The sequence below is a fragment of the Trachypithecus francoisi genome, unplaced genomic scaffold, assembly GCF_009764315.1.
Source record: "Trachypithecus francoisi isolate TF-2019V2 unplaced genomic scaffold, Tfra_2.0 Lachesis_group11, whole genome shotgun sequence".
NCBI classification, from domain to species: Eukaryota; Metazoa; Chordata; class Mammalia; order Primates; family Cercopithecidae; genus Trachypithecus; species Trachypithecus francoisi.
In genome coordinates, this window is record NW_022681456.1 from 19,959,331 (window position 1) to 19,984,575 (window position 25,245).

The following is a 25,245-nucleotide window of genomic DNA, read 5'->3' on the forward strand; positions in this document are numbered from 1 at the left end:
CTGGGGAGTCACTGCCCCAGAAGGCAGGGGGGCCCCTTTCCGTCAGTGCCTGCCTCCCCGTCAGCTACACCTGGGTCTGTTCTCTGAGGACATGGTTCACTGGGTTTCACTTACTCCACACACAGTTAACAACGCTCCCTCTGTGCAGCTGCTGGGGTCACCAGTGAATAAGACCAAAATAGTAATTTTTAAATAGTTTTTTTTAGAGACAAGAGTTTTGCTCCTTTGGCCAGGCTGGAGTGTAGTGGCATGATCATGGCTTACTGCAGCCTCTGCCTTCTGGGCTCAAGTGATCCACCCACCTCAGCCTCCCAAGTACCTGGGACTCTAGGCACGAGCCATGCCTGACATGCCAGCTCATTATTTATTTATTTTTATTTTTCTGTAGAGATGGTGTCCTGCTGTGTTACCCAGGCTAGTCTTGAGCTTCTGGGCTCAAGTGATTTTCCAGCCTTGGTCTCCTGAAATGCTGGGATTACAGGCGTGAGCCACCATGCCCAGTTTAAATAGTAATCTGTAAAGAACAGCTAGCGCCGTCATGAGTGTCCTGTGTTGAGACTCTGTTCTCAGCACTGTGTATACTGACTCATGTGATCCTCATAATAAGGCTACAAAGAAGGGGCAGTTATTCGTACAGATGAGGAAAATGAGGCACAGAAAGGTTTGGTAACTTGCCCAAGGTCACACAGCTTGTTTGTAGCAGAATCAGGATAAGGCCTGTGCACTGAGGTGGCATTTGCAGCTTCCCTGAGAGGGCCCTCTGCACACATCATCTCTGATCCTCAGACAGCCCTGCAGAGAGGTGGGAGGTTTTGTAAGCTCCATTCCTCCCCAAACTGGTGTCACCCAGCAAGCTGGGATTCAGACCAAGGGCGCCAGACTCCAGAAGCCGTGGTCTTTTCTCTGCACCCTAGTGCCCGTCCGCCGCCATGGCCTGGCTTCCTTTCCTTTCTGCTCCAAGTCTCCTTCTCACTTTGTTCCCATCTTTGCTCTGAGCAGCTGCTGACGACCCAGCGGGTGAGTTGTGCCCACATCTATAGTGCCCTAGACCCGACAGCCCGCAAGATCAACCTTGCCAAATTCACACTTGGCAAGTGCTCCGCCCTCATTGTGACTGACTTGGCCGCCCGGGGCCTGGACATCCCGCTGCTGGACAATGTCATCAACTACAGCTTCCCTGCCAAGGGCAAGCTCTTCCTGCACCGTGTGGGTAAGCGGCCCGTGGCTGGCCCTGGGGCAGGCAGGGGTGCCGGATCCTGGCAGAAGCCGAGGGTACAAGGCTTAACTCCTGACACTGCATATGGGGTGGCTGTGGGCTTGTTTTAGAGACAGAGCCTTGCTGTATTGTTCAAGCTGGTCTCAAACTCCCTATTGTGCCACTGCACTGCAGCCTGGGTGATGTAGCAAGATCTTGTCTCAAAAAAACAAAAAAAAAAAGACCCAATTATTCAGCTTATGGTTTTTTTGACTTTACAATAGCACTCATACAACCATTCTATTTTTTTCTTTCAGTACAGATTCAATAAGTTACATGAGATATTCAACACTTTATTTTAAAATCGGCTATGTTGGGATGATTTTGCCTAAGGGTAGGCTAATGGAAGTGTTTGGAGCATGTTCAGGGCAGGCTGGCTGAGCTGTGATGTTTAGTGGGTTAGATGCAGTGAGTGTGTTTTTGACAGCTGTTGGGTTTATTGAGACACAGCCGTTTGTAAGTCACGGAGCAGCTGTGGTCTCATTTCAGAGATCGCTGTCCCCCATTGCTCTCTGATGACATGGCCGTCATGTTGGTGTGTATCCATTCTTCTGATGTTTCTATTTTAAGTTGTGGTAAAGTAGACATAGCATACAATTCAGCATTTTGCCATTTCCCAGTGTGCAGTGGAGTGGCATTGAGTGTGTTCACATTGTGCAACCATCACCACCATCTGTCCCCAAAACCTTTTTTTTTTTTTTTGAGATGGAATCTGTCCCCCAGGCTGGAGTGTAGTGGCATGATCTCGGCTCACTGCAACCTTCACCTCCCGGGTTCCAGCTATTCTCTTGCATCAGCCTCCCAAGTAGTTGGGATTTCAGGTGCTTGCCACCACGCCCGGCTAAGTTTTTGTGTTTTTAGTAGAGACGGGGATTTCACCATGTTGGCCAGGGTGGTCTTGAACTTCTAACCTCAAGTGATCCGCCTGCCTCAGCCTTCCAAAGTGCTGGGATTACAGGCGTGAGCCACCATGCTCAGCCCCAGAACTTTTTCATCTTGCAAAACTGAAGCTCTACCCATCAGACAAAATCTCCTTATTCCCCTCCCATAGCCCCTGGTAACTGTTACTCTACTTTCTTTGCCTTCTTTTAATTCATAAATGTCATATGGTGGGCACACTTCCCTCTTGTTGCTGTCTGCTGTCCCCTAGTTTTCATTACTGTGTGGAGGGCTGGTTCTGCATGTCCCTAGAGAGGTCCCCAGGACCCCCGCAAAGGGAATTTCTTGTGCCTCACAAGACCAGCAGTGCCAGCATGCAAAATTGCAATCATATTGGGTGCTCTTTTTTATAACTTGCTTGTTGTTTTTTTCTTTTTACATCACCACACATAGCGAATGTTTCTCGTTTACTGTGAAATGTCATTCTGTGATGGGTTGGCACATCTTTTCTGTAAGGGGCTAGACATGAAACGTTAGGCTTTGTGGACCATACTGTCTCTGTCATAACCGTTCATCTCTGCTGGTGTAGTGTGAATGCTGCCTATTCATTTACATAGACAAATGAGTGTGGCTGTGTTCCAATAAATCTTTATTTACACAGACAAGCAGGGGGCCAGGATCTCACTCTGTTGCTTGGGCTCTAGTGCAGTGGCATGGTCATAGCTCACAGTAAGCTTGAACTCCCAGATCCAAGCAATCATCCCAGCTTAGCCTCCCAAGTACTTAGGGCTACAGGCACACACCACCACATTTGGCTAATTTTCATTTTTTGTAGACACGGGGTCTTGCTATTTTGCTCAGGTTGTTCTTGAACTCCTGGCCTCAAGTGATTCTCCTGCCTTAGCCCCTCAAAGTGCTGTGATTGCAGGCGTGTGCCACTAGCCTGGCCCTGTAGGCTGCAGTTTGCCCACTCTTTTTCTGAGCTGTTTAATTCCCCACTGTGTGGCCATCAGCTAATTCACTTAACCAGTCCTCTATCCTTGAGCCTTTAGTTCCCAACTTGGCGCTCTCCTAGTCAGGGCCACACTAAACCTCCTTGTGTGTGAATCTTTGCATCTTTGGGGGGAATTCTCAAAAGTGGGGGCACTGAAGAGTTGATCATGCTCATGAGCAGGCCCTTGCTGTATTTCTACTAGTCTCCCAGAGCACTGTGTCAGCTCGGCCACACTCTCACAGATCAACCCAGGGACCATGATTGAACTTCCCTGTGCATAGGTGGGGAGAGCAGCTATGCGAGTTCGAGGCCTGGCCAGGCTCACCCGCTCAGAATCTGGTCTGTGGGACTCATGCTAGGTCCAGGTTCTTCTAGTTTGCTTAATTAAGCTTGAACATCTCCTTGCTGCAGGCCGTGTGGCTCGGGCTGGCCGAAGTGGCACAGCCTACTCCTTGGTGGCCCCTGACGAAATCCCCTACCTGCTGGATCTGCACCTGTTCCTGGGCCGCTCCCTTGCCCTTGCCCGACCCCTCGAGGACCCCTCAGGTGAGCGGAGGCTGGGTGGGGTTAGGGGTCCCCATAGAGTTCATGGACCCTGTTTTGGCTGTGGGAAGAGGTGGGGCTGGGTTTGACCCCAGGAGAAGATGATTCCTTATTTTATTTTATTTTTATTTCATATTTTTTGAGACAGAGTCTCGCTCTATTGCCTAGGCTGGGATGCAGTGGTGTGATCTTGGCTTACCGCAACCTCTGCCTCCCAGGTTCAAGCCATTCTCTTGCCTCAGCCTCCCAAGTAGCTGGGACTACAGATGCCTGGCTAATTTTTTATTGTATTTTTAGTAGAGACAAGGTTTTACCATGTTGGCCAGGCTGGTCTCGAACTCCTGACCTCAGGTGGTTCACCCACCTCCCAAAGTGCTGGGATTACAGGTGTGAGTCACTGCGCCCGACTGATTCCTTTTATTTTATTTATTTATTTATTTTTTTTGAGGCGGAGTCTCGCTCTGTTGCCCGGACTGGAGTGCAGTGGCCGGATCTCAGCTCACTGCAAGCTCTGCCTCCCAGGTTTTACGCCATTCTCCTGCCTCAGCCTCCCGAGTAGCTGGGACTACAGACGCCCGCCACCTCGCCCGGCTAGTTTTTTTTGTATTTTTAGTAGAGACGGGGTTTCACTGTGTTAGCCAGGATGGTCTCGATCTCCTGACCTCGTGATCCACCCGTCTCGGCCTCCCAAAGTGCTGGGATTACAGGCTTGAGCCACCGCGCCCAGCCTCCTTTTATTTTTTAATGAGACGGGGTCTTACTCTTGCCCAGGCTGGAGTGCAGTGGTGCAGTCATGGCTCGCTGCAGTGTCCAACTCCTAGGCTCAAGCAAGCCACTGTGCCTGGCTAATCTCTCTATTTTAAACTCAGGATTTCCCACAACAATCCAGATTTCTGGTATCTACTAGGAAATGGTTGGATCTGGGTGCTAAGCTGTGGCGCCCCCATTAGTCAGGCTCCCTGGTCCCCTGCAGCCCCTGCCTGCCTCCCCTTCCTGTTGGTATAGCCTGCCCAGCCCCTGCAGGCATCTAGTGTGTGACCCTATACTTGACTGAGTTTTCAGGGGAGTGCAGGGGGCGGGGAGGAGGCTGAGGCACCTTTAGACCAAGCCCAAAGGACTTTATTTATTTATTTATTGAGACAGAGTTTCGCTCTTGTTGCCCAGGCTGGAGTGCAGTGGCATGATCTTGGCTCACCACAACATCCGCGTCCTGGGTTCAAGCAATTCTCCTGCCTCAGCCTCCCGAGTAGCTGGGACTGCAGGCACACACCACCACGCCCAGCTAATTTTTTATTTTTAGTAGAGACAGGGTTTCACCATGTTGGCCAGGCTGGTCTCGAACTCCTGACCTCAGGTGATCTGCCCGCCTCAGCCTCCCAAAGTGCTGGGATTACAGGTGTGAGCCACCGTGCCCGGCCACCCACAGGACATTTCTGTATACACCCTAGAGTGGGAATGCATGGGACAGACAACGAGAATCACCGTGGCCTCCATCTATGGGCCTCCAACTGTGGGCTTCCACCTGCAGTCCTGCTGGTTCCCGGGCCCTGTACACATCTTCTCTCATTTGTCCATCTGTGCTGGAGGGAGGGCTGTCAATCACCCCTGCTTCACAGATGAGAGAACGGCTCTGACAGGCCTACCCGCATGCACACCGCAGGAAGGTGGGGAGCTAAGATTCAGAGCTCCGGGCCCCCTCCTCGGCTGTTCACTCTTGGCTGCCAGTGGTGATCTCTGTCCAGGCTGCGGCCCCCTCAGGTGACCATGTGGCCCTGCAGTGTCCCAGCCCATGCCTGGAGGCAGCTGGAAAGCAGACACCGCAGTGGAGAGTCTGAGGTCAGATGCAAGGGCACAGGAAAGGGCTGTGGGGCCTGGCCGGGGTCGGGGGCAGCCTGTACAGTCACTGGAGGTGGAAGCCTCAGTTGGGCGCCACGCAGGGGTGAATTGGAGGGGGCATTTCAAAGCATTTTCCTGGGGGCGAAGCCGAGAGTGCAAGGGCCAAGTGAGGGAGGTGTGAGCACAGCCCCACCCGGCAGCCCCAGGGGCCCGGTGACAGGCAGGAGCAGAAGGAAATGGACCCCGCACCCGGGGCCTGCTCAGGGCTAGAGGCAGCACGCAGCCCTGTGCAGGCTTTACAGATCTGCGACCTTCTGGGTTGAGAGCTGTGCATGGATATGGGAGGGGCAGAGGGAGGGAAGGAGCCTCCCACAATGTCCAGGCAGAAACCACCCCCAGTACAGTTAGCTTTTAGGGAGAGACATCCTGCTTTTGCTCCAGAGCTAGCCAGGGGTCAGCAGGGCCCAGCACCTGCTTAATCTGGAGAGATGGGAAGAGGGCAGGCTCCTGTGCAGGGTTTGGTTTCCGACCCTGACCCTCACCATGTGCCCCTGAGCAAATCTCTAAACCACCAGGAGCCTCAGTTTCCTCATCTCTAAAATGGACTCGTCAGGACCTTTCTTGCAAGATTGGCCAAATGTTGGTAATTGACGGTGGGTGATGGGCCCATGAGGTTCATCACACTCTTCCCTCAGCTTTTTGTGTTTTCCTTTCATATTTCTACCTTTTTTTTTTTTTTGAGAGGGGCTCACTCTGTCACCCAGGCTAGAGTATAGTGGCATGATCACAGCTCACTGCACCCTTGACCTCCTAGGCTCAAGCAGTCCTCCTACCTCACCCTCTTGAGGAGCTGGGAATACAGGCAGGTCCACCATGCCTGGATGATTTTTTAGTTTTTGTGGAGATGGGGGTCTCACTATGTTGCCCAGCTGGGTCTTGAACTCCTGCACTCGAGTGATTCTCCATCTGTGCTGGAGGCTTCCAAAGTGCTGGGATTACAGGTGTGAGCCGCCGTGCCTGGCTTACAGTTGTAGATGTTCTGTAGTAGAAAGTCAGAACGTGACGACAAAAGAAAGCAGGTACTTTCCTCATATTTTTGGTGTGAGGTAAAGGAGATGATGGTGATGGACTCAGCACAGAGCTTGCACATAGGAAGCCTCTGTCGCTGGCTGTCCTCGGCATCCTCTGCTCTTACTGTTACTGTTACTTATTACCATAAGTATTGCTGTTGCTAGTATGGACTCTTCCTAGACTGAATCCTGTCTCTGCAACTGACTCATGTGACAGTCCTGGTAGTAACTGAACCTCACTAAGCCTCAGTTTTCTTATCTGTAGAACGGGGTTGCTGTGGAAATTGACTTTCTAATGCTGGAGTCAGCAAAGTTGCTGTTGGTTGTTTTTTGTTTTAGCTTTTTGTTTTTAAGAGAGACAAAGTCTTGTTCTGTCGCCCAGGCTGGAGTACAGTGGCGCTATCATGGCTCACTGCAGCCTTGGGCTCCCGGGCTCAAGTGATCCTCCTGCCTCACCCCCTGAGTAGTTGAGGGACTACAGGTGCACACCACCATGCCCGGCTAATTTTAAATTTTTTTGTAGACATGGAGGGTCACTACATTGCTCAGGCTGGTCTCTAATTCCTGGCCTCAAGTGATCCTCCTGCCACAGCCTCCCAGAACTCTGAGATTATAAGCATGAGCCACCGTGCCCAGCCAACAAAGTTTTGTTTTTAGAGCCAGATAGTACATATTCTAGACTCTGTGGGCCATGTGATCCAGAGTGGCTCTTCAACCCTGGCCTTGTAGTGCAAAAACAGCCAGAGACCATGCATAAGCGAGTAGTGCAGCTGTGCTCCCGTAGAGCTATTTACAGAAGCAGCAGGCAGCTGGCCGGCCGGCCGCAGTTTGTTGACCCCTGTCGGTGTATTCAAGTGTCTGGCTCTCTAGCTCCTCCTTAAGTGCTGGTGTTCTTTGCAGTGATTATTTTTTAGCCATTTACCTGTGATTCTGGAGCCAGGATGAGACCCAGGAATGGTGGTCGGGCAGTGGACAGGCTGAAAGACCCCTGACAAGGTGCTGTGTGGGGTGCAGGTGCGGCCGGTGTGGATGGCATGCTGGGTCGGGTGCCACAGAGTGTGGTGGACGAGGAGGACAGTGGCCTGCAGAGCACCCTGGAGGCATCGCTGGAGCTACGGGGCCTGGCCCGCGTAGCCGACAACGCCCAGCAGCAGTATGTGCGCTCGCGCCCAGCGCCCTCACCCGAGTCCATCAAGAGGGCCAAGGAGCTGGACCTTGTGGGGCTGGGCCTGCACCCCCTCTTCAGTGAGTCCTTCTACAGGCCAGGGGTGGCAGGTGGGTCTTACTGACCCCACCCACAGCCTGACACCTCACTGCTTTCCCACCAGGCTCACGTTTTGAGGAGGAGGAGCTGCAGCGGCTGAGGCTGGTGGACAGCATCAAGAACTACCGCTCCCGGGCGGTGAGTGGGGCCGGGCGGAGACCACGCTCTGAGTCCTGGCTCAGTGGAGGCCAGAGACAGATGGCCCGTGGCCTGGGGTCACACAGTGACAACGGTGGTGCCATGACTCAGATTGCAGTCCTGACCCCTAGCAGGACCCCAGCAGGGATTTTCATCTGAGCTTATATCTCCTTAACCTGCAGCCTTGGCTCTGACAGCCTCTCTTGAGATGCCCCTTGTTCTGGAACCATCCCTGCTGGCCCACAGCGGGTCGCATGGGGCAGCCATTCCCTAGCACTTAACAGATGGTTCATGAGGGGAAGTGACATGCTCCTGGTCTGTTAGAGGCCTGAAGAGCTGGTTTTCCTGAGCTTCCTTCCCTCCTTCCCAACTGTTGACTCCCATTAGGCACCCCGTCTTGTGCATATGGAAGGGGATGCACAAAAGGAAAACCCTACTCGGGAGTGAGTAAGCTTGCCAGCCAGCTGGGATCAGGAGAGGAGCTGTCATGGTTAAGAGCGCCGGTTTTGAAGTCTAATGGACTTGGGTTGACAAGCTGTGGTTTTTCCTAGCGTGTGACCATGGGCTGGTTACTCACCCTCTCTGGGTTTTTGTTTTTGTTTGTTTTTGAAACTGGGCCTTACTTTGTCACCCAGGCTGGAGTGCAGTGGTGCAGTCATGGCTCACTGCATCCTTGACCTCCTGGGCTCAAGTGATCCTCCTATCTCAGCCTCCTGAGTAGCTGGGACTACAGGTGCATGCCACCACACATGGCTAATTTTTTTTATTTTTTGTAGAAATGAGGTCATGCCATGTTGCCTAGACTGGTCTCAAACTCCTAGGCTCAGGTGATCCTCCTGCCTCAGCCTCCCAAAGTGCTGAGATTACAGGCGTGAGCCATGTTACCTGGCCTGGGTCTCTCTTTGTGTTTTTGTTTTATTTTTGAGATAGAGTCTCGCTCTGTTACCCAGGCTGGGGTCAGTGGTGCAATCTCAGCTCACTGCAACCTCTGCCTCCTGGGTTCAAGTGATTCTCCTGCCTCAGCCTCATCAGTAGCTGGGACTACAGGTGCCCACCACCACACCTGGCTAATATTTGTATCTTTAGCAGAGATGGGGTTTCGCCGTGTTGGCCAGGCTGGTGTTGAACTCCTGACCTCAAGTGATCCGCCTGCCTCAGCCTCCCAAAGTGCTGGGATTACAGGCATGAGCCACTGCGCCTGGCCTGGGTCTATCTAATTGTGAAGTGCAGATAATGAGAGTGCCCACCTTGGACACTGGGGAAGACTTGGGGAAGAATGCCCATAGGGAGCCCACCAAGTGGTAAGGGTGGGGTTAGGGGTAGGAGGCTGATGGGCAAAGGACTGGGTGTCCCCTCCACAGACTATATTTGAGATCAACGCCTCCAGCCGAGACCTGTGCAGTCAGGTGATGCGCGCCAAGCGGCAGAAGGACTGCAAGGCCATCACCCGCTTCCAGCAGGGACAGCAGGGGAGGCAGGAGCAGCAGGAGGGCCCAGTGGGCCCAGCCCCGAGCCGCCCAGCACTGCAGGAGAAGCAGCCTGAGAAAGAGGAGGAGGAGGAGGAAGAGGCGGGAGAGAGTGTGAAGGTACAGGTTCCACCCTGGGGACCCTGGACCTGGGGTACAGGGAAGGGGTGGCTAAGTCGCAGCAGCCCGTGAGGCTGTTCTAGAGGCTTTGAGCAGTGGATGGAGGTGGATGCTGTCAGCTTCCCATCTGCAGAGTCGGGGTATGGTTCTTGTCCACTGTCCTTCGTTTAAAACTGGGGCTAGATCTTTAGCCTGAGAAGCTGTGTACAACATGACACCCTCAGTGGGGTCCAGGGCATCACCAGCCACCAAACACATCAGGGGTTCTGCAGTGAGACGTGCGAGTCTCACTCAGAGGGAGGACCATGAAGTGTCCCGTTCACCTGGTGGGTGGGTCTTGGGCCTGCGTGTCCCACAGGATGTCCCTCTCTCATGTTTTGTTTAGACAGAGGGTTCAGTAGCCTAGAAGACCAGTTGGAGACCCCTGACCTAGTCCACATTGTTTAGAGCAGGCCAGGCGCAGAGAGGGGCAGGGCCAGCTGTTACACAGCCTGGGGCGCGGAGCTGGAATGGGGAGTTGAGTCTCCCCTGGCTGGCACTCTCCGCCTCACCTAGCTGTCCTGCCTCTGCTGGTCCCTGAGGCAGGGGTTGAGCTGTGTGTGCAGATGAGGAAACTGAGGGTCCCACAGGAGACACTGTCACCCAGCTAAGAAATGGCAAAGTGAAGCTTTGAAAGTCCCCGGGAAGCCACTTGCCCCTGTGGCCGGGGTGGTGGGTAGGGAGGCTGTGGGGACTCCCCAGGGGGCTACAGGCATGACGCTGGGCCTCGGTCTGCGTTCTGCCAGGACATTTTCTCAGAGGTCATGGGCCAGAAGCGGCAGCGGTCAGGACCCAACAGGGGAGCCAAGAGGCGGAGGGAGGAGGCCTGGCAGCGGGACCAGGAATTCTACATCCCCTACCGGCCCAAGGACTTCGACAGCGAGTGGGGGTGAGTGGCTGGCTGGGTCCTGGGTGGGGCAGGCGGGTCTGCTGGATCCCATCAATCCAGTTATGTCTCCCACTTTCCCTCTGCAGCCTGAGCATCAGCGGGGAAGGGGGAGCCTTCGAGCAGCAGGCGGCTGGCGCTGTCCTGGACCTGATGGGGGACGAAGGCCAGAACCTGACGAGGGGCCGGCAGCAGCTCAAGTGGTGAGTGAGCGAGTGAGCCGCCCATCCATGCCCCGGGTGAGTGAGAGAGTGAGCCGCCCATCCATGCCCGGGGGGAGTGAGCAAGTGACCCACCCATCCATGCCCCGGGTGAGTGAGCGAGTGACCCACCCATCCATGCCCCGGGTGAGTGAGCGAGTGAGCCGCCATCCATGCCCCGGGTGAGTGAGAGAGTGAGCCGCCCATCCATGCCCGGGGGGAGTGAGCAAGTGACCCACCCATCCATGCCCCGGGTGAGTGAGCGAGTGAGCCGCCCATCCATGCCCCGGGTGAGTGAGCGAGTGAGCTGCCCCTCATGCCAGCAGGCAGGGTGAACTCCCTGACGTCCTTACTCCCATCTGATCCTGTACAGCCCGGATTATGACCTGGCTGTCCCCCGTGTGACCACTCACAGCAGGTGTGATGGCCCCTGGCTGTCCTGTCCCCTTGATTTGATCACACACCACAGAGATCTTGACCCCGTCTATCCTTTTTGCTGGCAAGTCTTTCTAGACAGAGCTCAGGACCCATTTGTTCAGGAGGACTCTAACGTCTAGAGAATGTGTGTGACTCAACCAAGGGTCACAGCTGGGAAGGGGGAGGGGATGGGAAACCCTCCAGGAGGCCCTTGTCCCTGAGCCAGGCCCCAGTGCTGGCGGCAGTCCTCTGACCTTTATTGAGCGCCAACTGCATGCCAGACATGGCTGCACTGCTTTCCTTTAATGCTCCAACAACCTGACAAGAGGGTCGGGTGAGGAGACAGGCCCTGAGCGGGAACCGCCCTCCAAGCGTTTCCCTCCACGGCAGCCGTCCCAACTCCCTCTCCTGCAGGGACCGTAAGAAGAAGCGGTTTGTGGGAAAGTCAGGACAGGAAGACAAGAAGAAGATTAAGACAGAGAGTGGCCGCTACATCAACAGCTCCTACAAGCGAGACCTGTATCCTGAGGGGCGTGGCCGGGGAGGGGCGGGGCCGAGCAGCTTCAGCAGCAGCAGCTCCAATTAAGTGTGACCTGGGGGCGGGGCCGGGGCTGAGCGGCTTCAGCAGCCACATCTCCAATAAGTGGGACCTGTGCTGGGGGCGGGGCCCAGCAGCTTCAGTAGCAGCATCTCCAATAAGTGGGACCTGTGCTGGGGGCGGGGCCCAGCAGCTTCAGCAGCAGCATCTCCAATAAGCGGGACCTGTGCTGGGGGCGGGGCCCAGCAGCTTCAGCAGCAGCATCTCCAATAAGTGGGACCTGTGCTGGAGGCGGGGCCCAGCAGCTTCAGCAGCAGCATCTCCAATAAGTGGGACCTGTGTGCGGGGGGCGGGGCTGAGCAGCTTCAGCCGCGACTGGGATAACAGAACTGTGTCTGCTGGGGCGGTGTGGGGAGGAGCCTTCTTCCATCCCAGAGGCTTCACGCAGCTTCCTTAACGAGGTTTCCCAGCTATCAGAAGTGGAAACAGAAACAGAAAATTGATGATCGTGACTCGGACGAAGAAGGAGCATCTGACCGGCGAGGCCCAGAGCCAAGAGGTGGGAAGCGAGGCCGTGGCCAAGGTGAGAGCCAGGGAGGGTGGGGAGTATGGGTGCACAGGTAGGTAGAGCAGTTATGGTCAGATTAGGGTAACACTGAGGCACGGGTGCAGGGGCTACTGCAGAGCCCCAGAGCTCGGTGTGTTGGGGTATGCTGCCAAAACCCTGGGTCCCTCCATGATCCCCCCACCCAACCCCCACACCTACAGGTTCCCCTTCCTACTATCCCGGTCTCTGATGGTCACGAGCATCACCTGACAGGCGCTGGGAAGCACCGTGCCCCTCAGGTGCCTTGTCCCCGACCTCTGTCCACTTCACAGATGAAGCCACGGGGATGACTTCTGGTAGATGCCCTGTTCATCTGTTAAGCCTGTTGTCTAAAATCCTAGAGAACTCGGGAGGTGGAACCTTGTGGGAATGCTGCTATGTGGGCCATTTTCACCTGCAAAAATGGCATCTGCCTGTGGTTCGACCTGACAGAGTGGGCATGAATTGAACCCCTGTGGCATCCTCAGGAGTGACGTTCTTTTTAGCAATGCTGTGGGGAAGTTCATGTCACCAAAGACGCAGTCAGAAGCAGCTTTGGTTCCGGGAGGAGGCGATCATGGGGGATGTTGAGGAAGATACTTCCTCGAAATGTGGGTTGGCAAATAGAATATTTGGTCATTTGAGGACTTCGACCTCTTTGATCTGGCCTGGGTCCCTCAGCCAGTAAAAGGCTAAGGTGGATTTGAAGCCGGCTCTGTCTGCCAGAGCCTGTGCTTAAGGGCTGCTGTCAGGGAGGGGCTCCCACTTGCTGGGTGCGGGCAGGATCTATCCTGGAAGGCCACACATGACCTGGGAGGCAAGATGACTGCGAATACCCATTTTACAGGCCAGGAAACAGGTGCCTTATGAGGGCTGTGACTGAACCTGAGTCACCCAGCTGCCCAAGGCTTCCACCTGGGGCCTTCCCTGGGGAGTGGGGAGTTTGGGACCATGTCCTGGGTCTCTCTCAGATGGCGTTAGCCCCTGCAGTGTCCCTCCACCTTCTGGGGCTGGTCACTGCCTTCTCTGGGTGTCTCTGTGAGCCTGCGTTCATTTGCCTGGGCCTGTTCTCTGTGGCTCCTCCCCCTCCAGCTCTCCCATCTGTGGGAGTGTCTCCTTGTCAGCGTGGCTGGGTGGGGACCACCCACACCTCACTTCTCAGCCTGTTTTTACCTGGGTGAAACAGCAGCTTCTGCTGTGAGCAGTGCTGTGCAGTGGGCGGGCAGGGGCTGGGGAGACGGGGGCGACCTATGGGCTTTGGGAGAAAACAGCTGTTCTTCCTTTTTGTCCTCATTGGAGGTGATAGGTCCTGCGAGACACCCTGGCTCCACTGGAGACAGCTGGGAACACCCCAATGGTCATCCCTCTAGGACCGCTGGGGAGGCTGCTGTTATGAATGGGGAGGAGGAGGAGGACACAGGACTTAGTGGGAGCCAGGGAGGGTGGTGCTTGCCTCCCGGAGAACTAGAAGAATGGACTACCTGATGCCCACCTGTCGGGCTAGGGCAGGGCCGCTGACCTCTGCTGCTGCTGCTTTGCTGTGTGACCTCAGACAAGTCCCTCTCCCTCTCTGGCCTTCTCTGATTCCTCTCCCACCTAAAGGAAGGTTCATCTACACCCTTTTTTCATCTAACAAGCCTAGAGCATGGTGTCCATGGAGACAGAGGCTGAGGTCTGTTTTGGTTACTATGGGGGACCTCAGAGCGTGCAGTAGAAGTAGATGTGCTGTGGAAACATACACTCCTTGGTTGGAGAATTTTTAATAGTAACAGTCATGCCTAAAAGGCTCTCACTGTGGGCCAGGCCTTGTTCTGAGCACTTTATACCATGGAAATGCATTTTCTCTTCACCCATGAAGGAGGTGCTGTGATTTATAATTCACAGATGGGGAAACTGAGGCACAGAGCCGTTTACTGACTTGCCCAGGGTCCAAGAGGTCACACCTGGGATTTTAACCCCAGCAGTTCTGGCCCCATGTTATTGACCACTCCATGAGGCTGCCTAAAACTTTATTAGCCACCTACTGTGTACAGACACTGGGCCACAGCAATAAGCACAGAACAGGAGTAGGGACAGGGGAGGAGTCTGCAAGCTTCTGGGAGGAGGGGATCTTGGGAGTGATCCCAACAGCTGAGCTCCCTGGATCCCTGTCCCAGCAGGTGCATCCCAGCCCCGCACCCCAGGCACCCCTGCAGGCTGCGTCCGTCCGGAACTCAAGACCAAGCAGCAGATCCTGAAGCAGCGGCGCCGGGCCCAGAAGCTGCGCTTCCTGCAGCGTGGTGGCCTCAAGCAGCTCTCTGCCCGCAACCGCCGCCGCGTCCAGGAGCTGCAGCAGGGCGCCTTCGGCCGGGGCACCCGCTCCAAGAAGGGCAAGATGCGGAAGAGGATGTGAGGACCGGGACCCAGCCCCGTGGCTCCTTGATTGGCCTTAGGGTGGGCATCGGCAGACGTTCCTGTGCACCACTGTGTGCCTGGCCCAGTGCTGGGACTGGGGGCACTCCCTGCAGGAGCCATCGTCCGTGAAAAGGAGCACTGTATGGCCACGGAAGGGCAGCAGCTGCGTCAGCCTAAGACAGAGACGTTTGAGCAGGGCCTTGAAGGGTGTGTAGGAGTTCGGCAGCAAAGCCAGGCAGGCCAAGACCTGAGTTGGCAACTCAGCTGCTGCTGCTTCCATGTGTTCTGGGTTCAGAGGTCATGGCTGCACCAGTCAGAGCCCTGAGTGCCTCAGGGTTTGGCGATGGAATTTTTAATATAATAAATCTTTGTTGAGCACTGCTGGTGGGCCAGGAGTGCGGTCTACTTGGGGAGTTGGAATGGAGAGACCCAGGTACTAAAATCCCAGCTAACGTGGCAGAGGAGTTGTGGGTCTCCCCAGGGCAGGTTCTGCTGCTGTGTCCATTTAGCGATGAGGAAATTGAGGCTCAGAGCACAAGCCAGGTACCGGAGGTGGGAGTTGGTCCCCCTTCCTCCCACCGGGACATGGTTGCAGCTGGGAGTGGGCTGTGGGAGGGGAACAGGAGGTGCAGCCCCGGGGCAAGGGCACAGCTGCTCCCCTCTGGCTATGAAGAGGTTAACTCAGCCCTTCCACACCTGGAGGTCAGAACCTGGCCTGCCCTCTGTTTTCTCACCACCCACCCCCTGTTTGAGGTTCTGAGAAGGTCAAGGGTGGCCCCAGCAGCTGAGTTCTCAGGCTGGGCCCCTCACCTGGCAGAGTCCATAGCGGAGGGGCCTTGGTGATCTCTCATCTAGCATGGACCCTGCTGAGACCTGACAAAGAGCTTTTTTCATGCCCCAGCCACCCTGGCAGGGAGGGCCTGGTCTGATCTCATTTTAGAGGCAGTTGCCCCACACATAGCCCCTTGACCTTCCCATCACCTCCTCATCAGGGCCTGCACTTACTGAGTGCTTGCTATGTGCCCCTCATGGCAGGCCCACAGCACTCTGAACAGGCACAGCCCTCCCATCTTCCCAATGAGGAAACGGATTCAGGAAGAGCCACTCAGTCCACACCCCAATGGAAATGTGGGCCCTCCTATCTCAGGGTCTCTCGGGGATCCCCTCTCCCGCTGCTCACCTGGGTCAGGGCTAGGAGGCAGGGGCCGCAGGCTCAGCCTGACCCAGGCCAGCCAGCATGGCAGAGAGGTCCTGCATGAACAGCTTCACCTGGGGGGGAGCCCAACACAAAGTCACATCCCAGCCCCAGAGTCACTGTCCAGCCCCCATCCCTCAACACGCGGGGAGGCCAAAAGGCCGGGTGGGGACTGGAGACCCCCTCATTAAAAGAACAGCAATGATGGTGGTTCCCAGAGGCGGTGACTGAGATCCTAAACCGTTCTGGGTTTTAAAAGCCTCAAGCCAACCTTCCCAACTGCTGCGTGAGCAGACACCTTCACAGCTTCCTTGCTGCTGTCACCTGCACTATCCAATTAGTGTTTTCATTTACATCAGTCGGCTTTATTTTCTTGTAACTGGATCAGTCATATTCATTGGTTTGTGATCTACTCTTATCTCCATGGGTGGCCGTCCTTTATTGTGTTTTAATTAACTTCTTTATGAATATGAACTTAATAAATGCCATGGATCCATTGTAAAAACTAGGACTTGAGGGTGAACTTACAACCATCTGTGGGCTCCTCTCATATGTGTCATCGTATCAGCAACTGAGAAGGAAACTTTATCTCCACCAAAAATGGAGAAAAATAGTTACCCCTTGTCCTAACTAGGGGCAACTGGAAAAATAATGAAAATGCAATGAATAAATGAAGCTGTTACTGAATTCTGGCAGCCGCAGGACAGTGTGAGTCCCAGGCCCGGAGGCCAGGGAGTGTTGGGAGGTGGGAAAAGGCATAGTGTCCCTCCATGGAGCCTTTCTCCCTGACGGGCAGAGTTGATTTTGAAAAGAGATGATCTGGTCCTAGTGCAGTGTTGTTTACAACTAATTAATTACAACCGGTTACAGATTTTGTTCCTTCTTAATTTCCACTACTCCAGTTGGACTTAAAGAAAAGGGACTGACTTTTGCCTGTTTACATCAAGCCTGTGTTTCTGCTAGTCTCGTGCCACAAGGTAACCAGGTAACAGGCCAGGCTGGGAAGAACAGTGGCATTGATGCATCCAACCAACTAGGAGGGGGGAAGCAGATTCCCAGGTTCCAGATCTTGGTGTTCGGTTGGAATCCTGGCCATTGGGCAGAACAGGAATGGGAATGGGTTGGGGAAAAGGTGGGATGCCTCCCTTTACTTTGCCTCCACTTCTCAAAGGGGCCACGCTTTGGGTATACCCACTAGAAACAAGAAGTGTTTGAAGTCTGAAATCTCCCTCCGTTGTAAACCTATGTCATGCTGAGTGCGGTGGTTCACACCTGTAATCCTAGCACTTTGGGAGGCTAAGGCGGGAGGATAACTTGAGGTTGGGAGCTCGAGACCAGCCTGGCCAACATAGTGAAACCCCATCTCTACTAAAAATACAAAATTAGCCAGGTGTGGTGTGTGCCTGTAATCCCAACTATTTGAGAGGCTGAGGCAGGAGAATTGCCAGGAGGCAGAGGTTGCAGTGAGCCGAGATCGTGTCACTGCACTCCAGCCTGGGTGACACAGGGCTAGACTCTGTCTCAAAAAAAAAAAAAAAAGCCTATGTCACATTCTACGCCACACAACTCAACCTAACCCCACCCTCACCCTCCCTGCGGAAGCTGAGGCCTCTCTGTGCAGGAAGCAGGGAGCCAGAGGGCCAGCGATTAATGAAGAGCAAGTCTGGACCTCATGATTTTTTACAGTTGTTGCCACATGTGTGGGCTGTTGGATCCTGTGAGAAAAGAGGGACTCAGCACAAACCCTGGCCTTCCTGGTAGAGGGAGGGCATTGAGACCAGCCACTTTTTTTTTTTTTTTTCTTTTTGAGATAGAGTCTAGCTTCATCGCAGAGAGGGGCATGGCTTTCTTCTGGCCACTGTCAGAGCCAAGACACCCTCAGGAATCCATCCTAGACCTGGCGCCCGCGTGGTGATCGAGCCACAGCTGGGGCAAGGGCTCTGACCTTAGAGGGCCATGCTTAACCCAGAGAAGGTGTTGCTAACTGTGGGGTTTTAGGTACCTAATTTTTCCAAAGAGGGAGTGTTTGGGGGCTGGAGATGCTATAAAGAGGGGCCCTCACCTGCTCTAGTTGTCCCTCCGTGTCCTCAATGTCCAGGGTGGGCGGCTGCCCCTGACGCTGGCACACTAGCTGGAACAGGTTGAGCACGGCCATCCTGCTGCGTCCCAGGAGCAGAGTCTTCTCCGCTGCTGTGTTCTGAATCTGAATCCACTTGGATTCCTGGAGAACACCCACCCTGCTCCCAATTATGGCAACTGGCCCGAGGCGGGCTGCCCTCTCTTCACAGCCACATTTTTTTGTTTTTGTTTTTTTTCTTTTTGAGATGGAGTCTAGCTTTGTTGCCCAGGCTGGAGTGCAGTGGCCTGATCTCAGCTCACTGCAACCACCGCCTCCTGGGACCTAGCGATTCTCCTCCTTCAGCCTCCCAGTAGCTGGGACTACAGGCGCCTGCCAGTGGACCTGGCTAATTTTTGTATTTTTAGTAGAGACAGGGTTTTACCACGTTGGCCAGGCTGGTCTCGAAATCATGACCTGAGGTGATCCGCCCCTCTCGGCCTCCCAAAATGTTGGGATTACAGGCATGAGCCACAGCGCCCGGCATTCTTCCAATCCATTTCTGCCAGTCAGGCACCTCCCGAGGTGCTCTCGGGAGAGGGTTGCAGGAACCTTGTGCCGGCGGATAGGGCGGGGCCTCATGCCCGAAAGGGCTCAGTGATGCCTGAGATCCCCTCCTTAGTGCAGCGGACCCTCTGGGGTACGCATTGCCCCATCTGTCCTCATCAGCCCTGGCGTTCCTCCCCGCCCGGCTGTGGAAGCCTGGGGTCCCGAGCGCCCCCGACGGAGGGCGGGCCGTACCCACTGCAGCGTACGCTCCCTGGCAGCCTCCAGGCGCTCCTGCAGCTGCGCCCGCCTCTGGCCCTGTGCGAGCACCTCGTCCGGCCAGGCGTCCCGCAGCTGCTGCAGTCGCGCTCGCGCCGCCTCCAGCTCCGCTAGCAGCTCGCGCTCCCTGAGCCTCAGCGCCGCCTGTGTCTGGGCCAGGCCGTCGAAGCGCGCCACCAGTTCCGGGACCTCTTGGAACTAGAGTTGGGGGCGGGGAAGGGACTCACATGGGCCTGCAGTCCCCTACCCTCCCCATCCCACCTGGCCGCCGGCGTTCCTTATTATTGGAATAATCTTTCTGGAAAGTGACTTAAATGTCAACCTCCGTTTGTTAGAGACAAGGTCTCGATCTGTCACCTGGGGTGGAGTGCAGTGGCGTGATCATAGCTCACTGTCATCTCGAACTCCTGGGCTCAAGTGATCCTCCCATTTCCGCTCCAGAGTAGCTGGGATATAGTCACACACCACCACTCCCGGCTAATTTTTTGTAGAGACAGGGGTCACTCTATGTTACCCAGACTGGTCTCGAACTCCTGGCTTCAAGCAATCCTCCAGTCTTGGCCTCCCAAAGTGTTGGGATTACAGGCGTGAGCCACTTGCGCCCGGCCAGTGTTAGCTTTCTGAATCTTCAGTTTTCCTAGCTGTAAAAGGGGGTTGACAGTTGACAATAACAGGACTCACTTCACTGGACTTTAGGGAGGACTCAAAAACAAAACGTGGGCGGTGGCTCACACCTGTAATCCCAGCACTTTGGGAGCCAAGGTGGGAGGATCGCTTGAGCCCAGGAGTTCGAAACCAGCCTGGGCAACATAGCAAGACCACTGTCTCTACTAAAAATAATAATTAAAAAAATAGCCAGGCGTGGTGGCATGCGCCTGTGGTCCCAGCTACTTGGTAGGCAGAAGCAAGAGGATCCCTTGAGCCCAGGAGTCGAGGCTGCAGTGAGCCGTAATCGCGCCAATGCACTCCAGCCTGGTGACAAAGCGAGACACTGTCTTAAAAATACTCCAAAACTAACAACCACAAAAACTAAAGCGTATCCCTGGCATACAGTGAGCGCTCCATAAGCGATAGTTCTTGGCATGCACGCCAAGAACTCCAGTAGTTCAGCGCTACAGTAGTTCGCCGGTCCGAAGCCGTCCCTGAGCCACTCAGCGCCGCGCGGTGGCGCCGAGCTCCGAGCCTTCTTCCCAGGACTCACCCCGGGCAGCAGCTCCAGCGCTTGCTCCAGCAGGCGCGCGCAGGGCTCCAGGCGCTTAAGCCGGCGCTGCAGCCGCGCGCGTTCCTGCCGTAGCTCCTGGAGCTGGGTCCGCAGACCCAGCGCCTCCGCCTCCCGGCGGCTGGCCTGGTGTCGCTCCTCCGCCGCCCTCCGCAGAGCGCGATTGCGCCGGGCCTCGGAGTCCTGGGGAGTAAGGTGGGGAGAAGGCGATTTTCAGGAATCGGGAGCTGGCAGGGAGTTCGGAACCTCCATCCTGCCCTGACATTCGCATGCAAAACCAGGGGCAGCCTGCAGGCCTGGGTCGGAAGCTGGCTCTTCACCCAATTCCCCCGCCCGCTTTTTTTTTTTTTTTTTTTAATCGGCGTGTGTGTTTCCCGCCGTTTCCTTTTGCATGACGAAAACCACTTCTTTTTGTTACTTGCTGGGCTCCTATGGGGGTGTGAGCTGCTACCCATAGACCCCGCCTCCCCCCCAGGAGTCTCCACCTACCCGCAAAAACTTGTCAAAGCGGATGAACGACCCCTTTAGCTCCCGCTCCTTCTGTTCCAGCTGTTCCCAGCGCTGTTTCAGAGCTGCCATTCTGGTGCGGAACACCTGGGGGTAAGGAGTGGGTTGTCTGTGTGGGTTTGGGGGTCCGGGTCCTCCCATGCTCTCAGGTTCACACTTAACCCCTTCCACCTGTTGTCCCTGATCTGTGGCTGCTCCCTGCTCAACCCATCCGTGGCTCCCATCACCCAGGGATGAAGCCGAAACACCCTCCTCCAGCCCCAGAATGCCAGTGTCCCTGTGCTTCCCTCAGGCCTCATCTTACCCTCTCTCCTCCCATACTCTGTCTTCCGGCCGCTTAACCACCTGTGTTTGGTTCTTGCCTTCCAGCCAGTCTTTGTGTATGGTTTTTCTCTGCCTGTTTTTCCTTCCTTATCCCTTTCGCCTTTGCTGGATAAGCTGACTTGCCCTTCAGCAATCCCCAAGACATTACTTCCTCCAAAAAGCCCTCCTTGACCACTCCCACGGGGAGGTAGGGCCTTCTTCTGGGCTCCCACAACCCCTGCCCAGTGCTTCTTCCCTGCAGCAGTCACCACCTGAACACTTACTTGTTTTCCTCTCTAGACTGTGAGCACCACAAGGGCAGGGACCATTGTAAGACCTTCAGGTCTTTTTTTTTTGTTTTTTGAGATGGAGTCTCGCTCTGTCACCCAGGCTGGAGTGTAGTGGCTGGATCTCAGCTCACTGCAAGCTCCGCCTCCCGGGTTTAGGCCATTCTCCTGCCTCAGCCTCCCGAGTAGCTGGGACTACAGGCGCCCGCCACCACGCCTGGCTAGTTTTTTGTATTTTTTAGTAGAGACGGGGTTTCACTAGGATAGCCAGGATGGTCTCGAACTCCTGACCTCGTGATCCGCCCGTCTCGGCCTCCCAAAGTGCTGGGATTACAGGCTTGAGCCACCACGCCTGGCGACCTCCAGGTCTTAATGCAGTGCCCAGCACATACTCAATGCTCACAAATTTATTTGCACCAACAACTGGTCTCATTTCATCCCCATTTGACAGATGAGGAAATCAAGGCTTGGAGTGGTAAAATGAATTTGTCTCAGACCTTGTCACTAATAAATTGGCTCCATCACTTCCCATCCGCCGGCTCACCACCTCGTTACAGTAGTCGGGGCTCACCTCCTTCTGGGCCTGTAGGGCCTGGTCTGCATCTACCAGCTCTTGCCTCTTCTCCAGGAGACGCAGCACTGGTGGAATGTAATCCTCAGCCTGCTCTGGCAGCTTTCTGAAGAGGCTCAAGTAGGAGGTGGGGGTGAAGGAAGCATGTTTCAGGGCCCCACATCTCACCACTGTGTCTGGAGTGCCCCATTAGCCACCTGTTGGCTGTTTATTTTTTTTTTTTTTTTTTTTTGAGACCTGTTTTTGGGTCTTGCTTTGTCACCCAGGCTGGAGTGCAGTGGTATAATCATAGCTCACTCCTGGGCTTAAGCGATCCTCCCATCTTGTCTCCTAAGTAGCTGGGACTGCAGGCGTGTGCCACCACACCTGGCTAATTTTTTTTTTTTTGGTAAAGATGAGGTCTCGCTTTATTTCCTGGTCTTGAACTCGTGGACTCAAGCAATCCTCCTGCCTCAGCCTCCCAACATGTTGGGATTACAGGCATAAGCCACCATATCTGGTTGAATTATTATTATTATTATTATTACATATTTTTTGAGATGGAGTCTCACTCTGTCATTCAGGCTGGAGTGCAGTGGCATGAGCTTGGCTCACCGCAACCTCTCGCCTTCCAAGTTCAAGCAATTCTCCTGCCTCAGCCTCCCAAGTAGCTGGGATTATAGGTGCATGCCACCATACCTGGCTAATTTTTGTATTTTTAGTAGAGACAAGGTTTCACCCTGTTGGCCAGGCTGTCTCGAACTCCTGACCTCGTGTGATCCACCCGCCTTGGTATCCCAAAGTGCTGGGATTACAGGCGTGAGCCACTGCAACCTGGTTGAATTCTTTATTCATTGAACAAATTGTCCTGAGCACCTACTCTGGGCCAGGCACCCTTGTAGGACTGGGGGTGCAGCTGTGAACAGGACAGACAAAAATCCCTGTTCCCTCATGAGCTGGCATTCTGCTGGGAGCCACAGAAGATCAAGCTAATAAATAATAATAATAATAATATTAAAGAATGACAGGACATGGTAGGCACTGAGATGAAAAATTAAGCGGACTAAAGGAATCTTTCAACAGGGAGGAGGTGGCATCTGAGCAGAGACCTGCAGAAGAAGAGGGAGCAAGCCACGTGGACATCTCCAGGGAAGAGATTCTAGGACCCTGGTGTGGCTAGGGTGGGTGCAGAGGAGGGAGGGAGGAGGAAAAAGATGGGAATTGGGAGCAGGGAGGGGCTGAGAATCCAACTGCGGTGGGCCATGGTGAGTGGAGACTTTGGCCTTGACTCTAAGTGAAGTGGGAGTGGAGTGGGGGGTTTTAGACAGAGGAGGGGTCCTTCTGGCTGCTGTGAGGAGCAAGGACAGTGGGCAGCTGCAGGAGACCAGTGGTGGTGCCACGGGATATTCCAGAGATAGTGTGGTTCCAAGCAGGGCAGCAGTGGCGGGAGGTGAGAGCAGAACTGATGGAATGGGGAGGAGGATGAGAAATGGGTCAGAGGTGACCCCAGGAACCGGAAGGATGTTACTGCCAGGGCAGTCTGCAGGAGAGCAGGTCGGGTGGGGAGACCAGCTCCCTGCTATGGCCAAGCCCCAAATGCCTGATACCTCTGCAGGGAGAGGCCCAGGAGGCAGTGGGGTTCTGGAGTTCAGCGCCTCAGGAGAAAGGGAGAGCAGAAGGAATGACTAATGTGTAATCATCAAGGTTTTCCCAGCCATGGTCCAGGAGGAAACCCCCCTCCCTATTTTACAGATGCTAATACTGAGGCTGGGACTTGAGGCCGTGCTGCTGAACTCGAAGGAGGCACAGAAAAAGCTTCCTCTGTTCCTCCTGAAAATGCAGTTTTGGGGGTGGATTGGGGAGCAGGATTTCATAGAATAATTCCTTCCCAGCTTGGTTTGAATGATTTAATTTCAGCCGGATCTCAGCTAGGGTTGGGGGATCAGGAATGATCCCTGAGACCACAGTGATGTCTTGGTTTCTCCCTGAGCCTCAGTTTCCTCCTCTGTGAAGTGGGGACAGTAACCCCACTGTGATCTGCCCAAAGAAGCCAGGATGCAGGAGGTGAGGAAGAAGGGATTCCGCCCTCCTGCTGGCCCTCCCTCCCTCCCTCTATGTCCCACTCACGTAGACAGTTTCTCTTGCAAAGCCAGTCGGAAATATTCCTCCCAGGGCACCGCCATCCTTCTGGCAATTGCCCCAGCTTTCTTTCCACCAGCTGGAGTTTTGCATAAGCCTAGGAGACCCTGGGGGTTCTGTGGAGCCTGGTGTGGAAGCCTGCTCAGCTCTCCCAGAAGGCAGCCACCAGCAGGCTCTGGTTGCCTGGCAACCAACCACACAACATTCCATTGCCTGGCTGCGGCCTGGGGAATTGGAGGGAGAGGGAGGGAGCTGCCAGGAAAGGAGCACCTCTGCCTCTCCTGGAGAGGCCTGTAATACCCCATCAAATCGGGTATGCAATGGAGAGGATGGGGGTCCCTTGGCCAAGAAATTGCCTCTCTTAGTGCCCCACGTTTGCCCAAACCTCTTCTGGTTGGGTAGGATAGCCTCACTATCAGGGCCACACTTGTGTGTACTCAGTCAATGGCTCGAAAGAATAATTCCTGGGCACCCACTGCTAGCCAGGCCCTGGGTGGAGTCACTCACTCCCAGCCCTTTGAGGTGCCACTCCCTGTCCTGGTGATGGGCGATGGGGCTCCTCTGGCTATTTCTCAGGGAGCCCCCAGACTGATTAGGGAGAGAAAGGGAGACCATCAGGACCTCCTAGACCTCATAGACCAGCTTAGAAGGGATGGTCTGGACTTGGGGGATGGGAGAAGCTGAGATAGTTTGGGCATTTATTTATTTATTATTTATTTATTTGACATGGAGTTTCGCTCTGTTACCCAGGCTGGAGTGCAGACGCTCTGTCTCAGCCCACTGCAACCTCTGCCTCCCAGGTTCAAGCGATTCTCATGCCTCAGCCTCACGAGTAGCTGGGATTACAGGTGCACGCCACCATGCTCGAGTAATTTTTGTATTTTTAGTAGAGATGGGGTTTTACCATGTTGGCCAGGCTGGTCTTGAGCTCCTGACCTCAAGTGAGTCACCTGCCTTGGCCTCCCAAAGTGCTGGGATTACAGGCATGAGCCACCACGCCCAACCAATGGTTTGGGCTTTACTGTGGGTTGGATGCTATGCTCAGCACTCTATAGTATCTAAATTAATCCCTAAGACAGCCCTGTGGGAGGTGGGTGGTACTAGGGAAAAGTACTCAGAGTAATATGAAAAGTACCCTTGGGTTTTTCAATTCAAAGCAACAAACGCTAGCATCTTGTCCTCCCTGCTTCCGGTCATTTTATTTTCCATTTTAAATAATTTATTTTCCATTCAAAGAAATGTATTTTCTTAATGTAGAGCAATGGTGTTTCAAAAACCTATAGTTCCTTTTAATCCTACACTGCTTAAAAAACTCCTAAGGATTTTGTTAGAGCATGTTTCAAAAAACAGAACTAGGGCTGGGTGCGGTGGCTGATGCCTGTAATCTCAGCACTCTGGGAGGCCAAGGTGGGAGGATTACTTGAGCCCAGGAGTTCCAGCCCAGCCTGTGTAACATAGAAAGACCCCATCTCTACAAAAAATAATAAGATTAGCTGAGGGTAGTGGCGTGTGTCTGTAGTTCCAGCTACTCGGGAAGCT

General features: G+C 54.5%; 2 protein-coding genes across 6 annotated transcripts in view; one reads left to right on the forward strand and one right to left on the reverse strand.

Moving 5' to 3' along the window:
* The window catches only part of DDX54 (DEAD-box helicase 54), a 28,946-nt gene extending 12,618 nt beyond the window's left edge, over window positions 1–16,328 (forward strand). The window contains exons 11-20 of one of the 5 annotated variants that reach the window (XM_033220490.1): window positions 1,000–1,210; window positions 3,540–3,674; window positions 7,592–7,822; window positions 7,906–7,979; window positions 9,341–9,565; window positions 10,351–10,493; window positions 10,580–10,693; window positions 11,522–11,626; window positions 12,116–12,228; window positions 14,388–16,328. In XM_033220490.1, coding sequence (XP_033076381.1) covers window positions 1,000–1,210; window positions 3,540–3,674; window positions 7,592–7,822; window positions 7,906–7,979; window positions 9,341–9,565; window positions 10,351–10,493; window positions 10,580–10,693; window positions 11,522–11,626; window positions 12,116–12,228; window positions 14,388–14,623 — 1,587 coding nt within the window. In that variant the 3' untranslated portion in view covers window positions 14,624–16,328. The remainder of the gene's footprint in view (window positions 1–999; window positions 1,211–3,539; window positions 3,675–7,591; window positions 7,823–7,905; window positions 7,980–9,340; window positions 9,566–10,350; window positions 10,494–10,579; window positions 10,694–11,521; window positions 11,627–12,115; window positions 12,229–14,387) is intronic. The other 4 variants (XM_033220491.1, XM_033220494.1, XM_033220492.1 and 1 more) reach the window with 4 other exon arrangements.
* Window positions 14,227–23,750, reverse strand: CFAP73 (cilia and flagella associated protein 73). Its single transcript, XM_033220509.1, has 7 exons — window positions 23,695–23,750; window positions 21,589–21,694; window positions 20,410–20,514; window positions 19,903–20,103; window positions 18,678–18,899; window positions 17,883–18,041; window positions 14,227–15,894 (listed from the first exon to the last, which is right to left on the reverse strand). Exons 1-7 carry the CDS (start codon window positions 23,748–23,750, stop codon window positions 15,817–15,819), a joined length of 927 nt encoding a protein of 308 aa, XP_033076400.1. The 3' UTR covers window positions 14,227–15,816.
* Between the last annotated feature and the right edge of the window lie 1,495 nt (window positions 23,751–25,245).

Bases quoted from the DNA above. Each gene is read 5' to 3' on its own strand.
- CFAP73 (XM_033220509.1), bottom strand. From the start codon at position 23,750: ATGGCGGTGCCCTGGGAGGAATATTTCCGACTGGCTTTGCAAGAGAAA. The intron at 21,695-23,694 runs GTGAGTGGGACA...GAGCCTCTTCAG, and splicing joins TTGCAAGAGAAACTGTCTAC to AAAGCTGCCAGAGCAGGCTG. The intron at 18,900-19,902 runs GTGAGTCCTGGG...CCCCAACTCTAG, and splicing joins CGCTGGAGCTGCTGCCCGGG to TTCCAAGAGGTCCCGGAACT.